The 22,584-nt window shown below is 43.2% G+C and overlaps 1 protein-coding gene across 2 annotated transcripts in view; it reads right to left on the bottom strand.

Moving 5' to 3' along the window:
• Nucleotides 1–22,584, bottom strand: part of kdm5b (lysine demethylase 5B) — a 109,289-nt gene that overhangs the window by 37,206 nt on the left and 49,499 nt on the right. For both annotated transcript variants that reach the window (XM_033042666.1, XM_033042668.1), the window contains exons 13-16: nt 12,400–12,519; nt 11,939–12,133; nt 8,561–8,742; nt 5,301–5,425 (exon numbers count right to left, since the gene is read on the bottom strand). In XM_033042666.1, coding sequence (XP_032898557.1) covers nt 5,301–5,425; nt 8,561–8,742; nt 11,939–12,133; nt 12,400–12,519 — 622 coding nt within the window. The remainder of the gene's footprint in view (nt 1–5,300; nt 5,426–8,560; nt 8,743–11,938; nt 12,134–12,399; nt 12,520–22,584) is intronic.

Consider the following 22,584-nt stretch of genomic DNA (forward strand, 5'->3'; position numbering starts at 1 on the left):
TCTGGGTGTCCTTGTTCGTCAGTCAACGAAAGTAAGCATGCAGGTACAGCAGGCAGTGAAGAAAGCAAATAGCATGTTGGCCTTCATAACAAGTAGTTGAGTATAGGAGCAAAGAGGTCCTTCTGCAGTTGTACAGGGCCCAAGTGAGACCACACCTGGAGTATTGTGTGCAGTTTTGGTCCCTTAATTTGAGGAAGGACATTCTTGCTATTGAGGGAGTGCAGCGTAGGTACACAAGGTTAATTCCCGAGATAGTGGGACTGTCATATGCTGAGAGAATGGAGAAGCTGGGTTAGTACACTCTGGAATTCAAGTCAAGTGAGTTTATTGTCATGTGTCCCTGTATAGGACAATGAAATTCTTGCTTTGCTTCAGCACACAGAACATAGTAGGCATTTACTACAAAACAGATCACTGTGTCCATATACCATAATATAAATATATACACACATGAATAAATAAACTGATAAAGTGCAAATAACAGAAATGGGTTATTAATAATCAGAGTTTTGTCCGAGCCAGGTTTAATAGCCTGATGGCTGCGGGGAAGTAGCTATTCCTGAACCTGGTTGTTGCAGTCTTCAGGCTCCTGTACCTTCTACCTGAAGGTAGCAGGGAAATGAGTGTGTGGCCAGGATGGTGTGGGTCTTTGATAATACTGCCAGCCTTTTTGAGGCAGCGACTGCGATAAATTCCCTCGATGGAAGGAAGGTCAGAGCCGATGATGGGCTGGGCAGTGTTTACTACTTTTTGTAGTCTTTTCCTCTCCAGGGCGCTCAAATTGCCGAACCAAGCCACGATGCAACCGGTCAGCATGCTCTCTACTGTGCACCTGTAGAAGTTAGAGAGAGTCTTCCTTGACAAACCAACTCTCTGTAATCTTCTCAGGAAGTAGAGGCGCTGATGAGCTTTCTTGATAATTGCATTATCAAGTGTTCTCGAACCAGGAAAGATCTTCAGAGATGTGCACGCCCAGGAATTTGAAGCTCTTGACCCTTTCAACCATCGACCCGTTTATATAAATGGGGCTGTGGGTCCCCCTCCTACTCCTTCCAAAGTCCACAATCAGTTCCTTGGTTTTGCTGGTGTTGAGGGCCAGGTTATTGCGCTGGCACCATATGGACGGTTGCTCGATCTCTCTTCTATACTCTGACTCATCCCCATCAGTGATACGCCCCACAACAGTGGTGTCGTCAGCGAACTTGATGATGGAGTTCGCACTGTGACTGGCTACGCAGTCATGAGTATAGAGTGAGTACAGCAGGGGGCTGAGCACGCAGCCTTGAGGTGCTCCCGTGCTGATTGTTATCGAGGCTGACACATTTCCACCAATACGAACAGACTGTGGTCTGTGAATGAGGAAGTCGAGGATCCAATTGCAGAGGGATGCGCAGAGACCCAGTTCTGCGAGTTTGGTAACCAGCTTGGAGGGATGATTGTGTTAAATGCCGAGCTGTAATCGATGAATAACAGCCTGACATATGAGTTTTTGTTGTCCAAGTGGTCCAGAGCGGAGTGGAGGGCCAGCGAGATCGCATCCACCGTTGATCTGTTGTGGCGGTAAGCGAACTGCAGTGGGTCCAGGTTATTGTCGAGGTAGGAGTTGATTTGCTCCATGATCAACCTCTCAAAGCACTTCATCACCACCGGCGTTAGTGCCACTGATCGATAGTCATTGAGGCACGTCACCTTACTCTTCTTGGGCACTGGTATAATTTATGCCATTTTAAAGCAGGTGGGGACCTCAGACCTCAGAAGTGAGAGGTTGAAAATGTCTGTAAAAACTCCAGCCAGTTGGTCCGCACAGGTTTTTAGAACACGATCGGGTATACCATCAGGTCCAGGTGCTTTTTGGGAGTTCACCCCTCTGAAAGATTTCCTGACGTCGGCCTCTGAGACTGAGACTGAAATGCAATCACAGCGAATGGAGGATCTGGAAGGCACATCAGTATTCTCCCTAACAAAGCGTGCGTAAAACGCATTGAGCTCGTCAGGGAGTGATGTTTCGCCGACATTCGAGCTGCCTCCTGGTTTCGCCTTGTAGGAGGTGATTGCATTCAGGCCCCGCCACAGCTGCCGAACATATGTCTCATCCTCCAGTTTGGAGCAGAAGTCCCTTTTGGCCTTTTTGATGGCCTTACCAAGGTCGTATCTGGACTTCATGTAGGCCACTGTATCATTGGAAGTGAATGCCCTGTGTCTGGACTTCAGAAGAGTGCGGATCTGAAAGTTCATCCATTGCTTCATCGCTTCATCGTTCATCCATTGGTTCATCGCTTCGCCCAACACCTCCGCTCAGTGAATTTAGAAGGATGAGAGGATATCTTACTGAAACATATAAGATTATTAAGGGTTTGGACATGCTAGAGGCAGGAAACGTGTTCCCGATGTTGGGGGAGTCCAGAACCAGGGGCCACAGTTTAAGAATGAGTAAGGCATTTAGAACGGAGATGAGGAAACACTTTTCCACACAGAGAGTTGCGACTCTGTGGTATTCTCCGCCTCAGAGGGCGGTGGAAGCCGGTTCTCTGGATACTTTCAAGAAAGAGCTTGATACGGCTCTTAAAGATAGGAGTCAGGGGATATGGGGAGAAGGCAGGAACGGGGTACTGATTGTGGATGATCAGCCATGATCACATTCAATGGCTGGCTCAAAGGGCCGAATGACCTACTCCTGCACCTATTGTCTATTGAGGCATTGCAGAGCAGGTTTGACGAGATTAATCCCTGGGATGACGGGACTGTCATACAAGGAAAGATTGGAAAGACTGGAATTTAGAAGGATGAGAGGGAATCTTACAGAAACATATAAAACTATAAAAGGACTAGACAAGCTAGATGCAGGAAATGTTTTACCAATGATGAGGGAGTCCAGAACCAGGGGCCACAGCCTAAGAATAAAGGGGAGGCCATTTAAAACTGAAATGAGGAAAAAAAGAAAACTCACCCAGAGAGTTGTGAATTTGTGGAATTCTCTGCCACAGAAGGCCATAGAGGCCAATTCACTGGATGAATTTAAAAGAGAAATAGATAGAGCTCTGGGGGGCTAGCGGAATCAAGGGATACGAGGAGAAGGCTGGCATGGGAGAACAGGGAAGGGGAGGGAGAAAGCAAGGACTACCTGAAATTGGAGAAGTCAATGTTCATACTGTTGGGACCAAGTGCAAGCTTGGTGATCGCTTCGCCCAACACCTCCGCTCAGTTCGCAATAACCAACCCGATCTCCCGGTGGCTCAGCACTTTCCCTCCCATTCAAAATCGACTTTTCTGTCCTGTGCCTCTGCCATTGCCAGAGTGAGGCCCAGCACAAATTGGAGGAACAGCACCTCATATTTTTCTTGGGTAGTTTACACCCCAGTGGTATAAACATTGACCTCCAATTTCAGGTAGTCCTTGCTTTCTTCCTCCTTTCCCTCCACTTCCCAGCTCTCCCACAAGCCTACTGTCTCCGCCTCTCTCTTTCTTTTTCCCGCCACCCCACCCCCCCCCCCCCCGACATCAGTCTGAAGAACGTCACCTATTCCTTCTCTCCATAGATGCTGCCTCACCCGCTGAGTTTCTCCAGCATTTTTGTCTACCTTCGATTTTTCCAGCATCTGCAGTTCTTTCATAAACAACCTGCAATGTTAAGTCTGTTCAAGTCAACTCAGGCATAAAGCATTTTCTGTTTTATTTCAGCTATTTGGAAGCAAGGACAAAAACATTGATCCATTCCCAAATTTCTGAATCATATTGCTCTATCATTTAATGCAACAAGTGCATGTATATAACTTTTGTGAAACACTGTTGGAATTGCTTTCACTTCTGTCTTGAAATACCTTTCTGTCCACACCCTGCTGCATTACAATTCCTGCATTACGGAAATCTGCATTTTAGATCTTGTCAATGGAGCAAACCAATTGGTGCTGCAGAACATTATACCACAAACACATCAATAATACCAGTGCCCAAAAGGAGCAAGGTGACATGCCTCAGTGACCACTGGCCAGTGGCACTAATGTCTGAGGTGATTAAATGCTTTAAGAAGTTGGTATGATGCTTATTAACTCCTACCTTCGTAAGGACCTGGATGGATGACAATTCACCTACTGCCACAATAGATCAACAATGGATGCAATCCCACTGGCTTTCCACTCTGCACTGGACCACTTGGAGAATACACGTGTGCCAGGCACGTTGTTCACCATCTACAGCTAGGCATTCAACACCATCATTCCCTCCAAACACATCATAAGTCAGGAAACTGCATCTTTCCTCATTCCTGTGTAAACTGGATCCTCAACGGCAGACCACAATCAGAACAAAGTGGCAACACTTCCACCTCGATAGCAATTTACGCAGCAAGACCTCAATGCTGTGTGTTCAGTCCCCTACTCTACTCTCTATACCCATGAGTATGCCATCAGACACAGTTCCAATGCCATCTTTAAATTTGCCGACGATAATTGTTGTTTGACAAATAAAGGTTAATGATGAGTCTGAGTACAGGAGAGATTGAGTGGTGCCATAACAACAATCTTGCTGTCAATGTCAAGACCAAGGAGCTGATTGCTGACTTCAGAGGGGAAAGCCAAGGATCCACAAACCTGTCTTCATCGAGACGGTGGTGATGAGTCAACAGCTTCATGATCCTGGTTATGCACACCTCTAAATATCTATCCCAGGCACAGCACATTAATGCAGTCACAGAGCTCATCAATGCCTCTACTTCCTTGAAATATCAAGATTTGGTATGTCGGATAACCTCCTGAACTTCTACAGGTGCACAGTAGAGGGCACACATATTGGCCGTGTCATAGCTTGGATCGGCAACTTGAACATCCAGGAACAAAATTATAGAAAGCGGTAGAAGCTGCCAGGTCCTCCGCAGTACGAACCTTCTCACCATCGAAGGGATCTCGTCAGGAAGCGTTGCCTCAAAAAGGCAGCCATGATCAACGACCAACATCACCCTGGTCACACTTTCATTTTGCTCCACCTTCGGAAAGGTGGGTCAGGAGTCTGAAAACAGTGACCATCAGGTTCAAGAACAGCTTCTTGCGAGCAACCATTAAGCTCTTGAATATTACACTACACTAACCTCAGCAACTATGAAGTTTTATGAATTGTGTCTTTGATTGCACTACAGATTTAGAGTTTTTTTATTACAGTTATTCATTGTTGATTTTTAACATTTTACATATCTGTGCATATTATGCTGATGGGTCTGTTAAGCTGTTGTAAGTAACCATTCATTGGTCCATTGTCCATACAATGACAAGTAAACTCTTGAGTTGACTCTATAAAATGTCTTCACTTACTTTTCTTTTCATCATCTTTTGCTTCCAGGAAAGCAACTGCTTTGGAACACCATTCATCATATACTTCCACATGTAATTTTAATTCACTCAGAACAGGATAGAGGTCATCCAAGGTATAGCGATACCTGGAGATAAAAAACAAGAAATAACTGAAAAATGTAATCAAAGAATCAATATCAACAAACAGAGCTGATAGACGACAGACAAAATGCTGGAGTAACTCAGCGGGACAGGTAGCATCCCTGGAGAGAAGGAATGCGTGCCTTTTTGGGTCAAGACCCTTCTTCAGACTGATGTCAGGGGAGAGGGAGATACATAGATAACGAAGTGGAGTGTGAAAATAGGACAAAGGAATTGGAGCTCAAGGAAAATGTAGAATAGATCATTGTTAGCTGAGAGAAGGTAACAAAGCAAATAGAGATAAAATGTCGTCGGAGACAGTAAGACTGGTTGGAGGGGAGGGATAGAGGGAGAGGGGAAGCAAGGGTTACTTGAAGTTAGAGAAGTCAATGTTCACACCACTGGGGTGTAAGCTGCCCAAGCGAAATATAAGGTGCTGTTCCTCCAATTTGCACTGGGCCTCACTCTAATGGAGGAGGCCCAGGACAGAAAGGTCAGTGACGGGGAGTTAAAGTGTTTAGCAACCGGTAGATCAGGTAGGTTTAGGCAGACTGAGCGGAGGTATTCAGCGAAACGATTGCCAAACCTGAATCATCATTCTTCAGACACAATATAAGTCTCAAAACTAGCTAATGCCCGTTTGCTGGTGACTTTTTCTTGTTACAAATTAATTTTAGCCATCATAAATTTAAAATTGCCGACAGAAAATTTGATTTCTGTTAATTGTGTACAATAAGAATATAAAATTTATATAAGACTAACAATTGCACCCCTCAAATTAAAATTAAAAGTAGACTTAAAAATAACATTTTATATCATGTATAAATCATGTTTCCTGCGAGCTCAGGTGCCATTTTATTAGTGACTCACCCCAGTCACCATTTTGTACCAACCAGCATTCTCCATCCACATCTATTCTTCTGAATGTACTCATCAACAGGATAAAATTAAGCTTTCAAACAAAATAGTTTCTAACACCTCCCACAGATTTACTGTTCTTGTTTTTTCTTTACAGTTCTTGTTTTATTTGCAAGACTTTGAGACCCCCATAACCAACGACTCGCAAAGCTTCAGCACAGCCCAGTCCATTAACCTCTCCCAGCAAATCATCCTCATCCCCCAACCCACTCTCTGAATTAGCTTCCAACAAACCTGGTCATTGGCATCCACATTCCACGATGAAATATTTAAGATAAAATCAACAATTCCTAGTATAAGGTATGCAGGTTTGACTAACTTTCTAGTAATGCAACTTTTAAGCAATTACCTAGGCTGTTGACAGAATTTTAAAAGTAATTTTGAGTATTCCATCATTAGCTAGAAGCTACAAACAAAATGCAAATTTAATATTGGATTGTGTTGAAATTGGAAAGTGAACCCGTCACTTTAATACTTAATGCAAGAGTCAGCAACCTAATGCAAGGGTCAGCAACGAATGCGGCCCATAACCCAAAATTATTCGCCAGCAGGCGTATTTTTTCCCCAGTAATTATCCGGCCTGCAGACTTCCGTCTCCGGTACCTCGCGGGCCTGAGGCCGCGGCGCCCAGGCGCGGTGACGCAAGGAGGCCTGCGCTGGCGGAGCCGCCGAGCTCTGGCTGTACCGCATCCTGCGCAAAGCCGCCGGCAAGGCCGCGCACCTTCTGTGTTTAGGCTTCACTGTTGGGATCGGTGTTCTCAATAGGCCGGGGATGAGTGAGTATGAGTATTTGAGCCACCGCCTTCTGGACAGAGCCATGGCAATGGTCCGTAGGTATGCCATTTTCGTGAGAGCCCGTAATTAGGGGCCAGTGGCGTCCTCGAAGGTGCGGGATCTATGTGAACACGTGATTTGATGCCTGCCATCCGGGGCAGGATCCATGTGTACATGTGATAGATGTGGCCCGCCATCTGCTCACAGACATGGTGGAGCTGATACCAATTCAACACTTTTATTGACTTAATCTGCCTGCACAGCATTCTGCAGGAGTCTTCAGGTGTGTTTGGGCACACATAGTTTTACAAAGGTGCCATTGCACTTGCAATCAGTCTGAAATGTATTTGCCCTAAATGTATAGCTCTGGAAACCACATTGATATTATTATGAAAGTGGCCTGTGACACATTTGAGTTTCTTTTCCAGAATGGAGTTATATGGCCTTCTTGGTAAAAAACTGACAAAGCTGGTGGGCAGCCCAGTGGGGCAGCTAGCAGCTACCCGGGTTCGATCCTGACCTCAGGTGCTGTCTGTGCAGAGTTTGCACATTCCCCCTGTGATAGCATGGATTTCCCACCACATCCCAAAGATGTGCGTGTTTGTAGGTTAATTAGCCTCTGTAAATTGCTCCTAGCGTGTAGGGAATGGATGAGAAGATGGGATAATAAAGAACTAGTGTGGACCTGGTGGGCCGAAGGGCCTTTTGCCATACTGCATCTCTAAATCTTTACTCATTTTCCAGAATCTTTTGATTAATATATTTTAGAGAAATATTCTTAGATTTTACTAATTTGTTTAAAATAAATAAATTTAGTTTGCTGAAGGCAACTTATCATCTAACTCTTTCAAATTATGATCCCAAATTAGGACCCTTGACTGAATTTAGTCAAGGCAGATGGCTTCAAGAGTTAACAACAACAATCAACAATCAGTTTTATTCGTCACATTGCACATAAAGTGCAAGTGAAATGAATTTGTCAGCAGCGGTACAATAAGTTAGTGACAGAGGCAACAACCGCCAAGCAAAAAAAAAATCAGGCTTAGTACTTTTGGCTGAAGTAATCCACAAACCAGGTGTATTACAAATTTTGTAAAGATAAACGTGAAAGCAAAAATACTCTGAAACATAGGTGAATCCTGAGGTCACTGATGGAAATATGCAAGCCAAAAATATCTAGAGAAAGGAAAAATGAGCGGAAATAAGCTAAAGACATTAGGGATTCTGGTTACTAAAATAAACTTGCAACTCCTGGAAATTATTTGCCAGCTTAGATTTTTGTGGCCTTCATGAAGCCCATCTGTATGGTTCAGTTTAACCTAAGATTAAGAGTTCAAATGTTTAAGGCAACATGTGTCATACTGTGACTTCAGCAAACAATGGTGGATTTCCCCAACTGGATTGCAGACAAGGTTCAATGCAGAACAGAACGTCTGTGCATTATTTACCTCATATGACATCGGTAAGGTGGACATGAGCAGAGTTCCTTCACGTGACGCAGGCAAACCAGTTGATTTGATTTACAATGGCATGAGACTGCAGACAAGAAACAAGTAGTTTTGCACTTTGTACACTGTCGCTCATCATCAGGCAATAACTCAAAATTTTCTCTCACAGAATCGATTATTCCCTAGAAAGTGGAAAAAAAGATTCATTTATTTGCAGTGGAAATTTTTATACAGGTTCAATTAAACTTTATTTCCAAAAATATATTTTAAAGAAGAAGAGGCTCAGATGATACACCCAAAATCCAGAATGAAACCAACTTGAAATATCCTTAAAGACAAATATGGGAACCAAACCCGTGACTGATCCCATCAGAATGCACTGTTTAATGCTGATCATATTTTAATAACTAAGCACAGAGGATGAAATCAGAAGTTCCTCAAACAATGTTAAAATTTCAGGGGCAAGAGTGTCAATTTCCAGTGGGTCTGAATAGCACCATGTTCAGGAGAAGTAGAACAAAATACATTTTGATTTGTTGTACATCTAGGTTTCAAATGTTTTTGTATTATGCATTAGCCCCAACCTATTTATAAAATGGTAAGCATCGGGCAGAAGATACAAAAGCTTGAAAGAATGTACTACCAGACTCAGGAGCAGCTTCTTCCCTTCTGTTATCAGCCTTCTGAATGGCTCTTCCATAAACTAGTGCAGGGTCCCAATTTTCCAATCTACCCAACTATAGACATTGGAGTTTTTCACTGGAACTGTAACACTATAATGTTGAGCAACTATATTATGCACCCTGGTATTTTTCTCTTAATCCTAACGTTTCACTTTTGTTTGACTTGATTGTATTGATGCACAGCATTATCTGAATTTATTGGATAGCATGCAAAACAAAAGGACCATTCTGCTCAGACTTACCTCACTAGGAAACTCCTCCATGCTTGGATACAATCTAATGAATCCTCCAAGGACTACTTCCCAAGCATGTATACCCAACCGTAAATAAATCTGTGCACCATGGTCCTGGTGTGATCCCACTGAAGCCCCTTTCTATCTCTAGCAAGATTACCCTCCTGTTATTACTATCTCTTTCTCCCTCTCTTTCTTTCCCTCTCTCTCTCTCTCCCTTTCTGTTCAACAAACTGGCCTAGAATTCCCTGTTTTATCTGTCTTCGCATTGTATTTGCACTTTCCAACCCATTGGAATCCTTCAAGAATCCAGGGAACTTTGGAAGATGATCATAATCATAATAATCAGTCATACTTTATTAGCCAAGTATGTTTTGCAACATACGAGGAATTTGATTTGCCATACAGTCATACCAATAAAAAGCAACAAAACACACAAAATACATTTTAACATAAACATCCACCACAGTGACTCCTCTACATTTCTCACTGTGATGGAAGGCAAAAACAAAGGTTCAATTGCTTCCCTTCTTTGTTCTCCCACGGTCAGGGGCCTCGAGCCTTCCGTTGATGGAACGATCTTGGCTCCCGTAGCCGGCGGTCGGGCCCTCCACGTCGGGGCGATCAAGCTCCCGCACCGGGGGGATCTCAGCTCCCCCGAGCCGGGCGATCGGACCCGGGGTCGGGGCTAGTCGAACCTCTTGAGACTTTGGAGCATCCTGACATCAGTCTCTACCCAAGACTGCGAGCTCCTCGATGTTGAAATCCGTAGGCCGCAGTTGAAGCGTCGATCCCAGGCAAGGGATCGCAGGCTCCGATGGTAAGTCCACGACTCTGCGGTGGGGCTCAAAGTCAGTTTCAAGCAAGGCCACCAGCTCCATGATGTTAGGCCACAGAGCGACCGGAGATACGATCCGGAAAATAATCGCATCTCAGGCAAGGTAAGAGATTGAGAAAAAAGTTTCCCCCGACCCCCGCCTCACACCCCACATAAAGCAAACCAGAGAAAATTAACACAAACTTTTTAAAACACACTAAAAATATATCCATTTTATCTCATAGAGTCTTTGAGGGGGAATCGTACAAAACAGAAATGGCTCCACATGGCCCACTTCACCCAATAGTACTTTATTGTCATGTGTACCGAGGTACAGTGAAATTCCTTTCTTGCACACAGTTCAGTAAAAGTACATAAGCACAATCACAGTTAAGTATGACTGTATAGGAATAATACACCGAGACAGTATTCAAGAGTCGCCATGTTTTGGCACCATTTTTTCATGATTCAAGTCAATGGTGTTATGTAGACTTGCTGCACCCCGGGTCACAAAGGCGGCCGGGCAAGGAGAGGGGCATGGGGTCACGGGCCTGCAGCAGCCTTGCATTTTCCTGGACTTACCTGGATCCGGGACTTCCAACATGTTGACCGGACTTTTGACTTTTTCTTTGCAAACAGCGCCAAAATATGGCGGCTGTGCATTTGTGGGTTGAGCAGTTAGGTTGGTATTTGTTCACTTAATAACATTAATCATTTTAAGTTCTTCCCTCTGTTTTTCCCTTGATTACTTCTCATGAATGGTTTTGTCGTCTGCACTAAAGATTCATCCTGGATTATTTGCTTGATTCCATGAAATGAATACTGTATAAACCCACAAGTTTCTGACTCAGAGGTCAGAGTACTTCTACTGAGACACTAGTGGGTATGGTACACAAAAATGCTGTAGAAACTCAGCGGGTGCAGCAGCATCTATGGAGCGAAGGAAATAGGCAACGTTTCGGGCCGAAACGTTGCCTATTTCCTTCGCTCCATAGATGCTGCTGCACCCGCTGAGTTTCTCCAGCATTTTTGTGTACCTTCGATTTTCTACCATCTGCAGTTCCTTCTTGAACACAAGTAAACATCCAAGATCAGAGTTTTATAATATAGATGACAATTATAGCAGTGTAGAGAAGACAAAGTCCTGCACCTAGCTAAAGTACATTAACAAGCATTTGTGCTAATGGTATGCATGCTAAACAATCTAGGATATTGTTGCAATTTTTTTTTCTGTTTTGGAGAAGATAATTTACTTCAAGAAATCTTGCTATCTTATAAGGAAATGAACAACACATTTAAGGCAAAACAAAAATAAGCCGGTGAATAACATCCTCATCGATAATCAGCCTGCAATTTGCTTTGTTTTAATTTATGAAGGGAATAAGGAGAAAATTTGAGAAACGTTACCGCGTTTCCATATAGGTAAAGTCTTTTTTGTTATGAACAAGTGGGATTTAGAGCGGGATAGAGTGCACGTCATCAGTTTTAACAGAGGATGGTGAATTGGCAAAGGGATATGATTAGTAAAACTTGCAAGTAACAGGCAAAGATTCAATAGCAGCAAAAAAGTGTTGGATAAACCATCTGTTTGATTGACAAAAATGTTAACAACAGACTAAAAGTAACTACATTTTGTGCCACTTACCATTTTGCGAACTGTTTCCCTTAATTTCTTCTCCTCATCCATCATAATGATCATATCTTTATAGACAGCAAATGCCAAAATTACATCCAGATCCTTGGACTTGGATGCCATCTTACAAATCATCTCATCATGAGAGAAAACACAGTAACGGTTCAAGAGACGATAATGTTCCACACACTGACGGCCCATTGGCAGCTGCAAGACAAACATCCTCAACATAACACATGCCTCAAACACAATTAACCAGAAATTCCTGAATTTTGAGTAAAGTCTGTATGCAAGAGGTAAAATAATTTTGGCTCACCGTTAGAATACTGGATTAAGGGGTGTACAAAGATAATGTATCACATTTATTTAAGACGTAGAATTCAAAATTTAAACAAAACGGTTTTCTTCAACACAAGATTCACAAAAAGCAATTTCACATTTCCCTCATGCATCCACTGAATAAATACACCTACCCAATCCATTGTGCAGAAGTTCACTGCTTCTGCAAAGTTGAATCCCTGATTAAAACCACTGTGATAGGCTCTAGGAAATGTGATGACAAATTCCCCTGCACACTGATTAGTTCTGTAAACCTGTATTGAGGAAACAAGATATGATTGATAAACATTAATTTCAATACACCATGGTGAAGCTTAAAAGCAAACAAATTTTCTGTTAAACACAATCTATAATTAGATGATTTTAAAATAATTCAAATGAGTTCTTGCCCAAAAAGAAAATGTTCGTGTGTAACTGGAAGTTCTATCCCAAGATCAATGTCCATTCAAGTATATAAATTCTTATGGTTCCATCCAAAATTTCTAAAGCTGTTTATTGCCATGCACATCAAGAAAACAGCTTTATAATCAAAGATGAGAAATACCATTATTGATTTTGTATTTCTCTTTTCAATATTTGGTCTGTGGCTCAACTTTATGCTTTCTTTGTTGTTTTTATTTTTTATCTACATTCCATATCTTACTCATAACAGTTCGAAACAATTAAACCAGTCAAAGACTCCGCCAATGCCAAAATACAACGTTTTCCCGTTCCCTTACATTTTTCTTGACATTATTTATTGTATTGTAAGGTAAAGCAAGTATGCTTAATAGGCATAAACATTTTGCAGAATCATTGTAAAAATAAAGCAATTATCAGAAATAACAAGTTTCTTCATAGATAGAAAAAATGATATGCACAGGCATTCAGCATAACTTAATGTTGCTACCTAGACAGTCAACCTAGTTTCAAATGCATACTCATGATCATTTCATAATATTGCAAATCATTGACAGGAACTTTTGATTGACATCCACTTTGAAACAGTATAGACTCTCACATTTACTTCCAATTGCACAAGAACTGAAACCTTCTAACCATTAAGCAAATATCTGAAGTAGTTTTATTTCATACTAAATCAAATATTTTCTCATCACTTTTTCTTGGATAACAAGCTGATAGCTATAACAGTGTCATGAAAGTAAAGAACTTCACTTAATATTAACATTGGCATCGGTTTATTATTGTCACGTGTACCAATGTACAGTGAAAACATTGCTTTATGTATTGTCCAGGCAAGATATACCATACACAAGTACAACTGGTAGTGCAAAAAGAAAAAGAGTGCAGAATAGTGTTATAACTACTACATTTAAAAAAGCAATGGCCGCATCAAGGTAGATTGGGAGATCAGAAAAACATCCTCAGCATTGAGCTGTAAAGTCAATAATCTCATAACAGCGGGGAAACTGCTGTTCTTGAATCTGATGGTACATACTTTTATGATTTTGTATCTTCTGCCAGATGGGAGAGGGAAGAAGAGGGAATGACTGGGAAATGATTGGTCTTTGATTATGTTGGCTGCTTTCCCAAAGCAGTGTGAAGGCTATTGAGAGTCAATAGTGGGGAAGACTGACGTGTGTTGGACTGCTGGGCAGTGTCCATAATTCTCTGCAATTTCTTGCAGTTTTGGGCAGTGGTAGCCAAACAAAAATTTGAAGCAACCTGACAGGATGCTTGCTATGTTGCATTTGTAGAAACTGGTGAGAATCACTGGAGACATGCCAATTTCATTAATCTTCTGAAGTAAAGCCATTGTAATATGCTTTCTTGGCTGCAGTGTCAACATGGTTGGACCAGATATTTGATGATATTTACACCAAGGAACGCGAAGCTCACGAGCATCTCCACTTCAGCACCATTGATACAGACTCCACCTTGCTCCCTAAAGTCAATATTTAACTCCTTTGCAGGCTGCTCTGACGTTTGCAACAATGATCGTGGATTCAATTCAATGAACTTTATTTTTTCCGTTAGGAACTTTGGTTACAGGCGCTTCAAAGGCTGTCAGGATACGTGATGTCATTCCACTGACCTGCCTTTCAAAATAAGCATAGGATACCTTGTGCTCATGCGTTGTTGCCAAAGATATTGCCTGACTTCATCTTTTAGTGCATTACAGCAAAAAGCCTTGCCATAATTGTCAATGTCCATGTTCTAATTCTGGCACTCTCGCTTAGTCTGAAATTTTTCTTTAGTATCATCGATAGCCATGCGAAGATCATACATAGATTTCTTGCACAGCTCAGGACCATTGATGCAGATTACACCTCAGACTTGAGCTTCACTCTGGAATGGACTGACAGGTCATCCAAGGTTTTCAGTTGATGAACATTCGGATTGTCGTCTTTGGTATGCAGTCCTCCACACATTTACTGGCGAAAGTCTATGACTGCAATGGCATAGTCACTCCCTATTCAGGTGACAATGTTTTACATGTTGCTGCAATTATCATACTGAATATCACTTAACAATTTTCTTAACCTGTTTTGAATTGCAATCCACACCTTTTCAGGTCATGTCAAAGTTCTAGCCAGTGTATCATAAATTTGATTTTGACAGATGTCCTTAGAAAGTGGCAGATATGATTAAGTGATGTTAATTTACATTTTTTATGCAGATATGATTAGCTGTTGTAATACACTGAAAAACAGCAGCATTTTGTTGATTAAATCTATGGCAATAGCTGGAGATAATGTGCGTGTTGCTATGTGCACATGCCCGACAGCAGGATAACCAACATGCGTTGACCATCTGAAGTATTAGATATCAAGTCATACCACAGAGTGCTAGCAGAATGTCCATGCTTTCTCAAGCTCGGGGCAGAACAGGCTAATTTATAAAAACAACTAGTTTTATGTGAAGAGTACAAAATCTACAGAAGCACAAGCCGAAATAAATGAGATCAAATAAAAAGCTTTATAGACAGTTAAAGGTCAAAATAAAAGAATAGGCAAATGCAGAGGAACAACGAAAGATTAAAAAACATCTGGAAAAATAACTTGAGCAAATGAAATTCGAGAGAGAAAACTAGCACAGTGACATCAGCAGCATCTCCCATCACTGGATGGTCTGCACGGTGTCTTCGGGCAAGGTTACAGGGAGAGAGTCTGCTTCCTAATGAACACCTCCTGGTGATCAGACATGGTGACCCTAGAGACTTCATGGTCCCCAGACCTGGAATATCTAACTATGAAGTGCCATCTCTACTACCTGTCGAGGGAATTCATCTCACCTACATCCCTCCCCATGTGGTTGTCAAGATTGCTCTGAATGAACAGTATTCCACTACCAATAGCCGTGAGATAAAATGTCTCAAAGCCCTGGTCATTGTAGCCGGAGACTTCAATCAAGCCAACCTCAAGAGTGTACTACCAAAATACTATCAGTGTCTCTCGTCCCACCAAGGGCCAGAACATCCTCGACCACTGCTACACATCCATAAAAAATGTCCACTGCCTCATTCTCCAGCCCCATTTCAGAAATCTGACTATCTTGCTGTGCGTTTACTCCTTGCCTGCTAAACATAAACTGAAGTGGGAAGATCCGGTACAATCCAAGTGTTCACCAAACTGAAACCATGGATGAACCGTGAAGTACATTCCCAGGTGAAGGCAAAGTCAAGTCAAAGAAAACACGAAAGCTTGCTAAAATCTTCAAAGCCATCAGAAAGGCCAAGAGACAATACTGGGACAAACTTGAGTCCCAGAATAATCATTCGGACGCCTACAGTGTGGGCCTGAATACTATAACTGGCTGCAAGCACAGTCAGTATCGCTGGTGATTGTGCGGTCCTCCCTGATGAACTTAATGCATTCTACACTCGCTTTGAGCAGAAGGCTAACAGGGTGATGACATCCATTCCATCAAACTTGGCTGAACCCACAGAAAGCAACTGGTCCAGACGGTGTCCCTGGCTGTGTACAGGAACTACAAGAACCAACTAGCGGAAGTGTTTACAGACATCTTTTACATTCCTCACTCCGTTCTGAGGTGCTTCACGAAGACCACTATCATCCCAGTGCCAAGAAAAGTAAGATCTCATACCTTAATGACTACCGACCAGTGGCCTTAACATTTCCCATCATGAAGTGCTTCGAGGTTGGTTATGGAACACTATAAATCAAGCCTACCAAGCCGCCTTGATCCACTGTAGTTTTCTTATCACAACAAGTCCATGGCTGATGCCATATCAAGCAACTGAACCCACTCGTGAGCAGTTGTGACCTCCCGTCTACCTCAATGGAGACCTTCAAACTATCTGTAATCTTGCACTAAACTATCTTGCACTAAACATTATACCAGTTATCCTGTATCTGTACACGATGGATGAGTTGATCGTAATCATGTGCATTCTTTACACTGACTAGATAGCACGCAATAAAAAGTTTTTCACTGTACATGACAATAATAAACTAAACTACAGAAGGACCATGTGGAAAGCAGAAATTAAAAAACACTGGTTGGAGGATAGGTATGCAGAATACATGCATGCACTAACAGTTACATCCAGAAAGATACTTAACTGCAAGAAAAAAACGTAAACTTACAACAATCTCAGGTGACTGACATTTAAATCCTATTTTCACAAACGTAACATTTTAATTGTGCAGATCCATAATATTGCACTTCATGGATGATTCAAAGCCACCATTAAACAAGTAAAAATCAAAATTTTAAAGCACCATTGTTGCGATGCCATAACATAATGCCAAACACACAATTAATGATTGGTATGTTGATAAACATACCTGATCTGCCCTCTTAGATTTCATACAGAAATTTGAACGATTAAGTGTTGAAATTTTATATGATTATCTCCAATTCTCTTGAATGCGTATATAAATATTCAGCTGGTGATAACATCTATGAACAATTTATCTTTCTCTATAGGGTTTCTATGAAAGGGATGGGGGCTTAGCAAACTTTCACCACTGATTGGAAGGTTTCCATTAATTTAACTCAATACTGGGGGCAAATTAGCAGAGAAAAAAATGTGACTATTTAAAAATGCGTTTGTGCATGGTATAATTTATCAAATTACAAATGAAAAATGAATTCAGTTTTCTGATTACTTTCTTGTGAACATCCACTCGAGGGAAAAAAATAAAGAAAAACCGATGTGGTAACAAATCCATGAGGTTACTTAAATGGACTAAATGCAGGCCCATTTCAATAACCTTATGAACTGAAAACACAAAATGCCAGAAATACTCAATCTGGACAGAGAGCTGTCAACAGATCTGAGAAAAGTTAAAATTCACAAATATTTTTAAGATGCAAAAAAAAGAGCAAGGGTGGAGAGAACAAATGGACACAATGGTGCAACGAAATAATGCTATTTCGTTGCAGTTCCAGTCCCATGTTCAACTCTTACCTCCTGTACTATCTGTATGTTAGTAACTTTTCTGAGACCAAATTGGTTTCCCCAGGTCCTCTGGTTTCATCCTACAGACCCAGATCTGCAGGTAGGTTAATTGTCTATTATCAATTACTCCGAAAGTTAGTGAATGGTAGGAAAATCAGTGGAGGGTAGTGGGGATTTTTAATAGCCATGAGAGAAAGGTGACTGGTTAAAAAAAAGAATGGATTGGATGAGATTGCTTTGAGCTGGTGTAAGCTGAGCAGCCTCTTTCAATGTTGAAAGGAAACATAAATACAAAATGTTAGGGTGGAGATTTAGTTTAATTTAGAGATCCAGCGCAGATACAGGCCCTTCGGCCCATTGTGTCTGCGCCGACCAACGATCACCATGCACACTAGCGCACACTACACACTCGGGGTAATTTTTACCAAGGCCAATTAACCTACAAACCTGTACGTCTTTGGAGTGTGGAAGGAAACCAGAGCACCCGGGGAGAAACTCCATACAGACAGCACCCGTAGTCAAGATTAAACCCGGGTCCCTGGCACTGTAAGGCAGCAGCTCTACCATTGTGCAACCTTGCCACACTTAAGCGGCTGAATGGCCTGAACTGTTAAATCTGATGTCCTCTTCACAGATACCGCCTACCATGTTAATTGGATTTCTGCAACCACATTTTCATTTTAGATTTCCATTTCCAAAAGTTTGCTTTTCAGTAGTATATAAACACAAATAGTGGGTCTCATAAACAACAATCCCAAATCAGATATACTTCAAATTAAATAAATTTGGTGGAAAAATACAATAGCGTTTCCTAACTTTCATACCAACAGGAATAATCAATAAATAAAGGAGACAGTTTCACTGATGAGCTGAGCTGCCCTTTAAACTGTTAAAATCCAATAAAACTAATGTCACATTGTAAGGAAATATTCATGTATTTTTGTTTGGATATGGCTTTGTTTATGGGTGAATATATCAAAATACAGCAACAGTTAATAACTTTTGTTGGGTGGAAATGGAGTTTAAGGGAAAAAAATATCTGGTCTCAAAAGATAAAACAATGGGGCAAGTGACAGGGAAACGGATCAGCAGATGAATGCACTGCTCCAAAGTACAGAGCGCTGAAGAGGAGTACAGTGAAAAAGAATCTTTAAGGCCACAGAGATATTTAAACAATGTATGCGATCTTTAATTTTGGTACAATACACAGATGGAATGCAATGTTGGTCACCAAGTGTACAAATGTCAGTCAAGTTTCAGAGCAGGTGAGGATATGGGCAGCAGAATATTGGATAATCTGAGGTGGCCGATAAAGGAAACAAGTTAAATGTTCCAGCAATGTTAGTCAAGTGACATTGTAGAAATAGACAAAATACAGCAGTGTTAAATCAACAACAGCAAAATGGCACTGCTTGAGCTGCAAAATCTGGTGTGATCTCAAACTAAGCCAGGGCCAATTAGTTACAAGGAGCCAACGTTGTTGATATCTCTCTCTGTCTACACATATACAATATATATACATATATGTATATATTTATAAAACTTTCATCTTGTATGTATGTGTGTATCTATGTATCAGAGCTGCCAAGTTTTGTCAGAGCATTTCAGTATTCTAGTACCTGAAAATCAGTATTTTGCTGAGGAAATCAGTATATTTATGCGGTACCAATTTGCTGTTTTTTTTTTTTTAATTTAAATTTTTTTTTAATGTGTGGTCATACCCATGTAAGAGTACAAGAATGCATAACTTGTTTATTGTGTATTTGTAATACAGTTTTTTGTGTATTATATGTCATAGCTGCTTTCAGGGCTGGCCTTAGGAGGTGCGGGGCCCAATTGGGAACAATTTTGTTGAGCCCCAGGTTCCCAGCCAAGGTCTGTATAATCAAGTATATTATAGACTTTATATCTATGGTAGAATGGAAAGTAATCAAAATGTGCTCGTAAAAAGTGCCTGCGAGTTAATGGACCAAACAGATCTAGGCAACATTTTAATATAAAATTGCATACATGTAAGCCTACAAATAACAAACAAAATGTGTAGATCACCGCTGAAAAGTACATAGTTACAAAACCACTTGTTTTAGTGACTGTAAAATGAAAAAAAAAAGTGTAATTAACTAGATCCTGGAAAACCAATAACTATTGGCGAAAAACCAGTGCAGGCATTAAATTTTGGGCTTGAGCCCCATCCTACCCTATGGGCTTCTATCCCATCCGCGTGTGTGTCTGTGCGTCTGCGCGTGTGTGTGTGTGTGTGTGTGTGTTGTCTGTGCATGATGTGTGTGTTAGTTGTCTGTGTGTTGTGTGTGTGAGAGGGAAGGAGAGAAGGGAGGAAGGAGGAAAGGGAGTGAGGGAAGTAGAGAAAGCAGGGAGGGAGGGAGGGAGGGAAGGAGAGAAAGAAGGGAGGGAAGGAAGGAGAGAAAGAGGGGAGGGAAGGAAGGAGAGAAAGAAGGGAGGGAGGGAGAGGAAGGAGAGAAAGAAGGGAGAGAGGGAAGGAGAAGGGAAAAGAGAGAGAGGAAGGAGGGTGGGAAGGAAAGAATGGAAGGGAAGGTGAGAAGTGAGGGAGAGGGCCGGCAGCAGGAGCAGGTGCCGGGGTCCGTGCGGACGGGTGTGAGCGGAGACCGAGGTTTGTAAACGTTGGTGCAAACTGAACTGAACTCTCGTCAGTGAGAGCACTTGTGATTGTCTGAAGAAGTGTCTCGACCCGAAATGCCACCCACTCCCTCTCCCCAGTGCTGCCGCTTGTCCCGCTGAGCCATCCCAGCCCCCCGTGTCCGCCTTCAACTCCAGAGCAAAACAAAAAACACAGAGTGCTGGATGAACTCAGCGGGCCAGGCGGCACCCGCGGAGGGAACGGACCAGGAGCCGCCCCGGGCCAGGGCTTCCCCCAAAGGAATCGCAGATGCAGCCGTCCCCGCAAAATCGGCAAATGATTCCGGGAATGCCGAGGCAAGAGAGGGAGCGAGAGAGACACGAGATGAGGAGCGGGAGAGAGGGAGGGAGCGAGAGAGCGAAAGACAGAGACACAGCAAGAGAGGGAGAGGGAGGGATGGACGGAGAACGCGAAAGAACGAGACTGAGAGACCCGAAACCAAGCACAGTGGCAGACCAACGCCCACAAAAACAATCCAGATCTTGAAACCCAAAACACCAACAGATTTAATCTGTTACAATCCACAGAGGTACAGCATGACCCACCACATCACTGCAATTTCCAGCAGCAAGATCCCAAGTCAATCCCATTGGGCCACCACCCCTCCATTGGCGAGTGGCATGGCAACGAAAGTTGGGCCGATCCCTGCCGCTCCCACCTGCCCGCTGCACCTCGTTGTTACGATTATCCATGGTCGATTTTGCGTTGTTAAATACGGACTTTAAAAAAATCAGTATTTAACAACGCAAAACCGTACATCCGTATTCTTATCGTATTTCCGTACAAAATACGGAAAATCAGTACTACTTGGCAGCTCTGATGTATGTATCTATGTCTCCGTGTATTTGTATCTTCATCAAAATGCTATGTGGCAGCGCTGAAAATGTTCCAAATTCTTACTTACATTTTCCCCGTCCACGCCATAATCAGGTTCCCTTCAGATTTCATGCTATATTTCACGTTATTGATGATTAGTTTTTTAAAAAAGCCCAAAATGGCTTCTGAGAGAGTTTTCCAGCAGCTTCTGGTGAAGATGCCACAATACCATTTCAGTCCACCAATCACAATGGGCTCTCAATTACACAAGCTGCCGAGTCCGACAATGACATCACAATGGGACGTTGCCATCGGTAACGGCAGAAACAGCTTGAAGAAGTTGCCAACGGTAAAGGCAGCAGAAGCCTGGAGGAGAATGGGGAGTGTGTGACGAGGGGGCTGTGTGACCAAAATATGGGGAAAGAATTGACCGAATTTAGAGAGGAGTGCATTTATGCAATCGTAAGTTAAATCCCTACCGAAATAGTAAAAATCTCCGCGTTTTTGCGTCTGGTTTTCGAGGAGATACGTTTCAAATGCAAAATGCTGTACACCCACACACACAGTTTTAATAGATACTTGACCAAGTGCAGACCCGTTGGGTCTGTTTCCCCAACACGCGTTTGCGGGGGGGGGGGGGGGGCTGCGGCATCACACTCACAATAACCACCCCCAAACACACAGGAGGGGGAGACGGTTAGGCGGAAGGGAGAGGGAGAGAGAGGGAGGGGGAGGGGACGAGTGGGGAGTGAGGGGGAGCGGGGAGTGGTGCAAGAGAGGGGGAGGGGGTGGGAGGTGGGGGGGGAGGGAAGGGGAGTGGGGGCGGAAAGGGAAGGGGGTGGGGGGGAAAGGGAAGGGGGGTGGGGGGGAAAGGGGTGGGGGGGAAGGGAAGGGGGGTGGGGTGGGGGGAAAGGGAAGGGCGGTGGGAGGAGAGAGGGATGGGGGTGGGAGGAGGAGGGGGAGGAGAGGGAGATGGGGAGGGGGGAGGAGAGAGGAGAGGGGGAAGAGAGGTGCGGCCCTCACTCCAGCTCCAGGCTCTGCTCCAGCCCAGGCAGCAGCCTCCCCACCAGGCAATGGGCGGCGGACACGGACTGGAGGGAGGCCATGGGCGGGGATCTACCCGAGGACCCCGAGCGAGGCGGCGGGCGGGCGGTCGTTGAACCGGGCTTGGCCTGCGGCAGCAGCCTCCCCACCAGGCGCCGGACCCGAGCGAGGATGTGGACGGGCGTGGACCCCGAGCAAGGCCGCGGCGGGCGGGCTTCTGCAGAACTTTCAGGATGTTTCAGAGCTCCATGGGCTCGCATACTCGGCGCTTCAGACTCCGAGTACGGGGAGGGGGGGGGGGGAGAGGGCGGAGTGGATGGGGGAGAGAGGTGAAGTGGGGGGTGTTGTTACCGAACTGACCTCACTGTGGAATGAAGTTAGTGAAAGCGGCGGTTAGAGAGTGTGAGGCCTCGCATCCTCGGCACTTCTGAGACG

This window comes from Amblyraja radiata, chromosome 24, assembly GCF_010909765.2.
Source record: "Amblyraja radiata isolate CabotCenter1 chromosome 24, sAmbRad1.1.pri, whole genome shotgun sequence".
Taxonomy (NCBI): Eukaryota; Metazoa; Chordata; class Chondrichthyes; order Rajiformes; family Rajidae; genus Amblyraja; species Amblyraja radiata.